At 45.4% G+C, this 10,335-nt stretch overlaps 1 protein-coding gene across 2 annotated transcripts in view; it reads left to right on the top strand.

Annotated features, from left to right (window-relative positions):
• The first annotated feature begins 452 nt into the window (after positions 1-452).
• Positions 453-10,335, top strand: part of LOC142371885 (uncharacterized) — a 41,400-nt gene continuing 31,517 nt past the window's right edge. For both annotated transcript variants that reach the window (XM_075454628.1, XM_075454629.1), the window contains exon 1: positions 453-988. In XM_075454628.1, the coding sequence (XP_075310743.1) occupies positions 631-988 (358 nt within the window). In that variant the 5' untranslated portion in view covers positions 453-630. The remainder of the gene's footprint in view (positions 989-10,335) is intronic.

The following is a 10,335-nucleotide window of genomic DNA, read 5'->3' as shown; positions in this document are numbered from 1 at the left end:
TGCATACACGTGGTTTTTCATGTGGCAGCCCCGGTTCCAACTGACTTTTTCTTTTCCTCTTCAGAATGTAAACATGTGGTCTGTGATGCTGTATTTGTCTTGTACCAACTAAAACACTAATAAATATTTGAATAAAAAAAAAAAAAAAAAAAAAATGGAGGTCACTGGGTTAACTCTTCAGAACCAGAGCATTTAACCAAACTGATTTTATTTCCATGTGAATCCTTGAGGCTCCAGTGAGGACGGAGCTGTGGGCTCGTTTGGGAGCAATTTTGTGGTAAAAACAGGCAGGAAGTCTGACATTTGGGAGTCACTGTTGTTATTTTTCTGAAAGCCAAAATGGCGTGGCCAACTGCAAGGGCGCGAGCGTGCACGTCGCGGGCAAGAAAAACACCATGCGGGCGGGAAAATGCCGCTGCGCCTCTACTCGGGTCTTTCCGGCAGCCTCCGGAGCGGCTGAACACGCTCCGGAGCAGCGACGTGGAGAGAGCAGCCGAAGCCGAAGAAGTGGAGCCGACCCGGGGCCCGCGTTTACCCAGTTTTACGGTCCGGAACTCAGGGCAGGGGAAGGGCTGGCGGCTCGGGTACAGAAGAAATGAGAGAGCCCTCTAACCGGAGGGGGCGGACAACATGAACGGGGCCGTGTACATTTCGTTTTTCCAGGGCCAGCTGGAGTCCGTGCTGGAGCAGGTCGTTCAGCTCGCCGTGCAGGAAATCAGCCGGACGGTGGGCTCCAGCCTGAACGCCCTGCTGCTGGAGACGGCCGCGAAGGAGCAGGAGAACCACCGTCTGGGGCTCCAGCTGCAGTCAAGGGAGACCCGGGGAGGGCGAGGAGCCTCCGCGGCGGAGGACGCGGGCTCCGCGGCGGCTGGTAGGAAGAAGGCCGGCGAGGAGCGGGGGGAAAGCGGCGGGACAAAGCCCGAGCAGCAGGGCGCCGAGCGCGGCGTGCCCGACACCCGCCGCCTGGAGCAGAGAGGCCGGGTCGTGGGTAAGCAGCAGCCGTTACACAACACACCGACAGCCGGCCGAACACAACACAGAGGAGCCGGGCTTTCCGAGCTCCGTCTCTGCCCGGGCTGCACGCCTCCGCCGCCGCCGCGTTGCGTAACCCTCCGCGGCGGTGGAGCTCTGTGAGTAAACAGGCCTGCAGGTGGGAGGACCAGGATCCCCGGGCTCCCCTGCCAGGTGGAGCGGGCCGCGGGAGCCCGGCAGACAACGAGGAGCAGCAGCTCCATCATGGAGCTTTAAAGTGGGCAGATTTAACTGATCACAAAGAGGAATGTGCACTCAGAGGCTCGGCCTAGTTTCCCATAAAACCCTCATGCCTGAGTGTCAGTCCGTCATGTTTACCCTGACAGGGCAGGTTCATGAAAGAGTGGAAACAGCTCAGAAATACAGAAGAGTATTAGGGCCAGGCATAAGAAAAAATAATAATATTTTGCATGTCGAGAATAAAGTCAAAAAGTCTAGAATAAAGTCGACATGTCGAGAATAAAGTCGACATGTCGAGAATAAAGTCGTTTCAACATGTGGTGATTTTTCGACATGTCGACTTTATTCTTGACAGGCAAAATATAAATATTTTTTCTTATGCCTGGCCCTAATAGTCTTCCGTACAGAAACAAAGACGCTGCCAGGTTAAAAATAAAGAGGCCTCCAGCAGCTTGTAGGTCATAAAACTAGATTTACTGCCTTGTTTGACAGGGATGGGGGGGTGTTGTTGGCGGTGGGTGGGGGGGCACCGGACAAAGAGGCAACACACTGCAGGAAAATGGCCTCATGGTGGTGGGATGGTGGGCTTGGGATGGACCCTGAGAACATGGAGGTGGCGCTGCGTGTGGATCTGAACCCGGCGACGGGTCGGATTTATTCCCCGGAGCGACGGCGTAAAGATGTTCAGGAAGGTGTGGCGTTGGTTTTTCAGGCTCAGGTAAAAGCGTTTACAAACGGAGACAAGGTGACACAAAGGTCTTTGTCAGAGGCCGGAACAACGAAAGAGAGCCAAGGCCGCCGTGAAATGCCAGAAACGGAAATTAAGACGGGGCGCCGTCAGAAAAACAAGATGCATATTTGGCAAAGTTAAGTTGCCTGAAGGGTGTTTTTTTTTTCCAGCTGCTTCGAAAAGGTCAACCAGTTCAAAACCTTTCCAGCAGGAAAACAAGACGTGTTGATGAGCAGGAACTACCTGCAAGAAAGTCTTGTTTTGAGCTGGAAATACTCCGGAGGTGGTGTTTGGGTGGAGCAGGCAGGAACATGCAGGGAAGTCGCTTTGGTTTAACCGTTTAAGGCTTTCTGTCTGCTCGTGATGACGGTTTGTGTTGTCGGAAGTATCTGAATCCACAACTCTGACGAGCGAACAGAAAGCTACGTACAGCCCGACGGAGAACAGGGCGAAGCAGCAACTCTACGGAGGATCGACTGCTGTGTTCACGCATTCTGGGCAGCTGCTACGTAATCTCCCCAAGAAATTCGTAAGTTAGGCTGCAGACGTTCACGTTTCCTAAGAAGCTCCTCCGGAACATTTCAGGACTGCGAGTGAAAAGTCTTCTTTGTTTCATCTGCTCGTAAAGATCGAGATGACCGATGTGAAGATAACGTCGTCTTTTTCTGTCCGATGTGAAGATAACGTCTTTTTCGTCCGATGTGAAGATAACGTCGTCTTTTTCGTCCGATGTGAAGATAACGTCTTTTTCGTCCGATGTGAAGATAACGTCGTCTTTTTCGTCCGATGTGAAGATAACGTCGTCTTTTTCGTCCGATGTGAAGATAACGTCTTTTTCTGTCCGATGTGAAGATAACGTCTTTTTCCGTCCGATGTGAAGATAACGTCTTTTTCCGTCCGATGTGAAGATAATGTCTTTTTCCGTCCGATGTGAAGATAACGTCTTTTTCCGTCCGATGTGCAGATAACGTCGTCTTTTTCGTCCGATGTGAAGATAACGTCGTCTTTTTCGTCCGATGTGAAGATAACGTCTTTTTCGTCCGATGTGAAGATAACGTCGTCTTTTTCGTCCGATGTGAAGATAACGTCTTTTTCTGTCCGATGTGAAGATAACGTCTTTTTCCGTCCGATGTGCAGATAACGTCTTTTTCCGTCCGATGTGAAGATAACGTCTTTTTCTGTCCGATGTGCAGATAACGTCTTTTTCCGTCCGATGTGCAGATAACGTCTTTTTCCGTCCGATGTGCAGATAACGTCTTTTTCCGTCCGATGTGAAGATAACGTCTTTTTCCGTCCGATGTGAAGATAACGTCTTTTTTTCGTCCGATGTGAAGATAACGTCTTTTTTTCGTCCGATGTGAAGATAACGTCGTCTTTTTCGTCCGATGTGCAGATAACGTCTTTTTCCGTCCGATGTGAAGATAACGTCTTTTTCCGTCCGATGTGAAGATAACGTCTTTTTCCGTCCGATGTGAAGATAACGTCTTTTTTCCGTCCGATGTGAAGATAACGTCTTTTTTTCGTCCGATGTGAAGATAACGTCGTCTTTTTCGTCCGATGTGAAGATAACGTCTTTTTCTGTCCGATGTGAAGATAACGTCTTTTTCCGTCCGATGTGCAGATAACGTCTTTTTCCGTCCGATGTGAAGATAACGTCTTTTTCCGTCCGATGTGAAGATAACGTCTTTTTCCGTCCGATGTGAAGATAACGTCTTTTTCCGTCCGATGTGAAGATAACGTCGTCTTTTTCTGTCCGATGTGAAGATAACGTCGTCTTTTTCCGTCCGATGTGAAGATAACGTCTTTTTCCGTCCGATGTGCAGATAACGTCTTTTTCCGTCCGATGTGCAGATAACGTCTTTTTCCGTCCGATGTGAAGATAACGTCTTTTTCCGTCCGATGTGAAGATAACGTCGTCTTTTTCGTCCGATGTGAAGATAACGTCTTTTTTTCGTCCGATGTGAAGATAACGTCTTTTTCCGTCCGATGTGAAGATAACGTCTTTTTCTGTCCGATGTGCAGATAACGTCTTTTTCTGTCCGATGTGCAGATAACGTCTTTTTCCGTCCGATGTGCAGATAACGTCTTTTTCCGTCCGATGTGCAGATAACGTCTTTTTCCGTCCGATGTGAAGATAACGTCTTTTTCCGTCCGATGTGAAGATAACGTCGTCTTTTTCGTCCGATGTGAAGATAACGTCTTTTTTTCGTCCGATGTGAAGATAACGTCTTTTTCTGTCCGATGTGAAGATAACGTCTTTTTCCGTCCGATGTGAAGATAACGTCTTTTTCCGTCCGATGTGAAGATAACGTCTTTTTCCGTCCGATGTGAAGATAACGTCTTTTTCCGTCCGATGTGAAGATAACGTCTTTTTCCGTCCGATGGGAAGATAACGTCTTTTTCTGTCCGATGTGCAGATAACGTCTTTTTCCGTCCGATGTGACGATAACGTCTTTTTCTGTCCGATGTGCAGATAACGTCGTCTTTTTCCGTCCGATGTGAAGATAACGTCTTTTTCTGTCCGATGTGCAGATAACGTCTTTTTCCGTCCGATGTGAAGATAACGTCTTTTTCCGTCCGATGTGAAGATAACGTCTTTTTCCGTCCGATGTGAAGATAACGTCTTTTTCGTCCGATGTGAAGATAACGTCTTTTTCCGTCCGATGTGAAGATAACGTCTTTTTCTGTCCGATGTGCAGATAACGTCTTTTTCCGTCCGATGTGAAGATAACGTCGTCTTTTTCCGTCCGATGTGAAGATAACGTCTTTTTCTGTCCGATGTGCAGATAACGTCTTTTTCCGTCCGATGTGACGATAACGTCTTTTTCTGTCCGATGTGCAGATAACGTCGTCTTTTTCCGTCCGATGTGAAGATAACGTCTTTTTCCGTCCGATGTGAAGATAACGTCTTTTTCCGTCCGATGTGAAGATAACGTCTTTTTCTGTCCGATGTGCAGATAACGTCTTTTTCTGTCCGATGTGCAGATAACGTCTTTTTCCGTCCGATGTGAAGATAACGTCGTCTTTTTCTGTCCGATGTGAAGATAACGTCGTCTTTTTCTGTCCGATTTGAAGATAACGTCGTCTTTTTCTGTCCGATGTGAAGATAACGTCGTCTTTTTCTGTCCGATTTGAAGATAACGTCGTCTTTTTCTGTCCGATGTGAAGATAACGTCGTCTTTTTCTGTCCGATGTGAAGATAACGTCTTTTTCGTCCGATGTGAAGATAACGTCGTCTTTTTCGTCCGATGTGAAGATAACGTCTTTTTCGTCCGATGTGAAGATAACGTCTTTTTCTGTCCGATGTGAAGATAACGTCTTTTTCGTCCGATGTGAAGATAACGTCTTTTTCGTCCGATGTGAAGATAACGTCTTTTTCGTCCGATGTGAAGATAACGTCTTTTTCCGTCCGATGTGCAGATAACGTCTTTTTCGTCCGATGTGAAGATAACGTCTTTTTCGTCCGATGTGAAGATAACGTCTTTTTCGTCCGATGTGAAGATAACGTCTTTTTCGTCCGATGTGAAGATAACGTCGTCTTTTTCTGTCCGATGTGAAGATAACGTCGTCTTTTTCTGTCCGATTTGAAGATAACGTCGTCTTTTTCTGTCCGATGTGAAGATAACGTCGTCTTTTTCTGTCCGATGTGAAGATAACGTCTTTTTCGTCCGATTTGAAGATAACGTCGTCTTTTTCTGTCCGATGTGAAGATAACGTCGTCTTTTTCTGTCCGATGTGAAGATAACGTCTTTTTCGTCCGATGTGAAGATAACGTCGTCTTTTTCGTCCGATGTGAAGATAACGTCTTTTTCCGTCCGATGTGAAGATAACGTCTTTTTCGTCCGATGTGAAGATAACGTCTTTTTCTGTCCGATGTGAAGATAACGTCGTCTTTTTCGTCCGATGTGAAGATAACGTCTTTTTCGTCCGATGTGAAGATAACGTCGTCTTTTTCGTCCGATGTGAAGATAACGTCGTCTTTTTCGTCCGATGTGAAGATAACGTCGTCTTTTTCGTCCGATGTGAAGATAACGTCTTTTTCCGTCCGATGTGCAGATAACGTCTTTTTCCGTCCGATGTGAAGATAACGTCTTTTTCGTCCGATGTGAAGATAACGTCTTTTTCTGTCCGATGTGAAGATAACGTCTTTTTCCGTCCGATGTGAAGATAACGTCTTTTTCCGTCCGATGTGAAGATAACGTCTTTTTCCGTCCGATGTGAAGATAACGTCTTTTTCCGTCCGATGTGAAGATAACGTCTTTTTCCGTCCGATGTGAAGATAACGTCTTTTTCCGTCCGATGTGCAGATAACGTCGTCTTTTTCGTCCGATGTGAAGATAACGTCGTCTTTTTCGTCCGATGTGAAGATAACGTCGTCTTTTTCGTCCGATGTGAAGATAACGTCGTCTTTTTCGTCCGATGTGAAGATAACGTCTTTTTCCGTCCGATGTGAAGATAACGTCTTTTTCCGTCCGATGTGCAGATAACGTCTTTTTCCGTCCGATGTGCAGATAACGTCTTTTTCCGTCCGATGTGAAGATAACGTCTTTTTCCGTCCGATGTGAAGATAACGTCTTTTTCCGTCCGATGTGAAGATAACGTCGTCTTTTTCGTCCGATGTGAAGATAACGTCTTTTTCTGTCCGATGTGAAGATAACGTCTTTTTCCGTCCGATGTGCAGATAACGTCTTTTTCCGTCCGATGTGAAGATAACGTCTTTTTCCGTCCGATGTGCAGATAACGTCTTTTTCTGTCCGATGTGAAGATAACGTCTTTTTCCGTCCGATGTGAAGATAACGTCGTCTTTTTCGTCCGATGTGAAGATAACGTCGTCTTTTTCCGTCCGATGTGCAGATAACGTCTTTTTCCGTCCGATGTGAAGATAACGTCTTTTTCCGTCCGATGTGCAGATAACGTCTTTTTCCGTCCGATGTGCAGATAACGTCGTCTTTTTCGTCCGATGTGCAGATAACGTCTTTTTCCGTCCGATGTGAAGATAACGTCTTTTTCCGTCCGATGTGAAGATAACGTCTTTTTCCGTCCGATGTGAAGATAACGTCTTTTTTCCGTCCGATGTGAAGATAACGTCTTTTTTTCGTCCGATGTGAAGATAACGTCGTCTTTTTCGTCCGATGTGAAGATAACGTCTTTTTCTGTCCGATGTGAAGATAACGTCTTTTTCCGTCCGATGTGCAGATAACGTCTTTTTCCGTCCGATGTGAAGATAACGTCTTTTTCCGTCCGATGTGAAGATAACGTCTTTTTCCGTCCGATGTGAAGATAACGTCTTTTTCCGTCCGATGTGAAGATAACGTCTTTTTCCGTCCGATGTGAAGATAACGTCGTCTTTTTCTGTCCGATGTGAAGATAACGTCGTCTTTTTCCGTCCGATGTGAAGATAACGTCTTTTTCCGTCCGATGTGCAGATAACGTCTTTTTCCGTCCGATGTGCAGATAACGTCTTTTTCCGTCCGATGTGAAGATAACGTCTTTTTCCGTCCGATGTGAAGATAACGTCGTCTTTTTCGTCCGATGTGAAGATAACGTCTTTTTTTCGTCCGATGTGAAGATAACGTCTTTTTCCGTCCGATGTGAAGATAACGTCTTTTTCTGTCCGATGTGCAGATAACGTCTTTTTCTGTCCGATGTGCAGATAACGTCTTTTTCCGTCCGATGTGCAGATAACGTCTTTTTCCGTCCGATGTGCAGATAACGTCTTTTTCCGTCCGATGTGAAGATAACGTCTTTTTCCGTCCGATGTGAAGATAACGTCGTCTTTTTCGTCCGATGTGAAGATAACGTCTTTTTTTCGTCCGATGTGAAGATAACGTCTTTTTCTGTCCGATGTGAAGATAACGTCTTTTTCCGTCCGATGTGAAGATAACGTCTTTTTCCGTCCGATGTGAAGATAACGTCTTTTTCCGTCCGATGTGAAGATAACGTCTTTTTCCGTCCGATGTGAAGATAACGTCTTTTTCCGTCCGATGTGAAGATAACGTCTTTTTCCGTCCGATGTGAAGATAACGTCTTTTTCCGTCCGATGTGAAGATAACGTCTTTTTCCGTCCGATGGGAAGATAACGTCTTTTTCTGTCCGATGTGCAGATAACGTCTTTTTCCGTCCGATGTGACGATAACGTCTTTTTCTGTCCGATGTGCAGATAACGTCGTCTTTTTCCGTCCGATGTGAAGATAACGTCTTTTTCTGTCCGATGTGCAGATAACGTCTTTTTCCGTCCGATGTGAAGATAACGTCTTTTTCCGTCCGATGTGAAGATAACGTCTTTTTCGTCCGATGTGAAGATAACGTCTTTTTCCGTCCGATGTGAAGATAACGTCTTTTTCCGTCCGATGTGAAGATAACGTCTTTTTCCGTCCGATGTGAAGATAACGTCTTTTTCGTCCGATGTGAAGATAACGTCTTTTTCCGTCCGATGTGAAGATAACGTCTTTTTCTGTCCGATGTGCAGATAACGTCTTTTTCCGTCCGATGTGAAGATAACGTCGTCTTTTTCCGTCCGATGTGAAGATAACGTCTTTTTCTGTCCGATGTGCAGATAACGTCTTTTTCCGTCCGATGTGACGATAACGTCTTTTTCTGTCCGATGTGCAGATAACGTCGTCTTTTTCCGTCCGATGTGAAGATAACGTCTTTTTCCGTCCGATGTGAAGATAACGTCTTTTTCCGTCCGATGTGAAGATAACGTCTTTTTCTGTCCGATGTGCAGATAACGTCTTTTTCTGTCCGATGTGCAGATAACGTCTTTTTCCGTCCGATGTGAAGATAACGTCGTCTTTTTCTGTCCGATGTGAAGATAACGTCGTCTTTTTCTGTCCGATTTGAAGATAACGTCGTCTTTTTCTGTCCGATGTGAAGATAACGTCGTCTTTTTCTGTCCGATTTGAAGATAACGTCGTCTTTTTCTGTCCGATGTGAAGATAACGTCGTCTTTTTCTGTCCGATGTGAAGATAACGTCTTTTTCGTCCGATGTGAAGATAACGTCGTCTTTTTCGTCCGATGTGAAGATAACGTCTTTTTCGTCCGATGTGAAGATAACGTCTTTTTCTGTCCGATGTGAAGATAACGTCTTTTTCGTCCGATGTGAAGATAACGTCTTTTTCGTCCGATGTGAAGATAACGTCTTTTTCGTCCGATGTGAAGATAACGTCTTTTTCCGTCCGATGTGCAGATAACGTCTTTTTCGTCCGATGTGAAGATAACGTCTTTTTCGTCCGATGTGAAGATAACGTCTTTTTCGTCCGATGTGAAGATAACGTCTTTTTCGTCCGATGTGAAGATAACGTCGTCTTTTTCTGTCCGATGTGAAGATAACGTCGTCTTTTTCTGTCCGATTTGAAGATAACGTCGTCTTTTTCTGTCCGATGTGAAGATAACGTCGTCTTTTTCTGTCCGATGTGAAGATAACGTCTTTTTCGTCCGATTTGAAGATAACGTCGTCTTTTTCTGTCCGATGTGAAGATAACGTCGTCTTTTTCTGTCCGATGTGAAGATAACGTCTTTTTCGTCCGATGTGAAGATAACGTCGTCTTTTTCGTCCGATGTGAAGATAACGTCTTTTTCCGTCCGATGTGAAGATAACGTCTTTTTCGTCCGATGTGAAGATAACGTCTTTTTCTGTCCGATGTGAAGATAACGTCGTCTTTTTCGTCCGATGTGAAGATAACGTCTTTTTCGTCCGATGTGAAGATAACGTCGTCTTTTTCGTCCGATGTGAAGATAACGTCGTCTTTTTCGTCCGATGTGAAGATAACGTCGTCTTTTTCGTCCGATGTGAAGATAACGTCTTTTTCCGTCCGATGTGCAGATAACGTCTTTTTCCGTCCGATGTGAAGATAACGTCTTTTTCGTCCGATGTGAAGATAACGTCTTTTTCTGTCCGATGTGAAGATAACGTCTTTTTCCGTCCGATGTGAAGATAACGTCTTTTTCCGTCCGATGTGAAGATAACGTCTTTTTCCGTCCGATGTGAAGATAACGTCTTTTTCCGTCCGATGTGAAGATAACGTCTTTTTCCGTCCGATGTGAAGATAACGTCTTTTTCCGTCCGATGTGCAGATAACGTCGTCTTTTTCGTCCGATGTGAAGATAACGTCGTCTTTTTCGTCCGATGTGAAGATAACGTCGTCTTTTTCGTCCGATGTGAAGATAACGTCGTCTTTTTCGTCCGATGTGAAGATAACGTCTTTTTCCGTCCGATGTGAAGATAACGTCTTTTTCCGTCCGATGTGCAGATAACGTCTTTTTCCGTCCGATGTGCAGATAACGTCTTTTTCCGTCCGATGTGAAGATAACGTCTTTTTCCGTCCGATGTGAAGATAACGTCTTTTTCCGTCCGATGTGAAGATAACGTCGTCTTTTTCGTCCGATGTGA

Source organism: Odontesthes bonariensis, chromosome 21, assembly GCF_027942865.1.
Source record: "Odontesthes bonariensis isolate fOdoBon6 chromosome 21, fOdoBon6.hap1, whole genome shotgun sequence".
NCBI lineage: Eukaryota > Metazoa > Chordata > Actinopteri > Atheriniformes > Atherinopsidae > Odontesthes > Odontesthes bonariensis.
The sequence above is the reverse complement of the archived record's forward strand: the minus strand, read 5'-3'. Positions and strand labels throughout refer to the sequence as shown.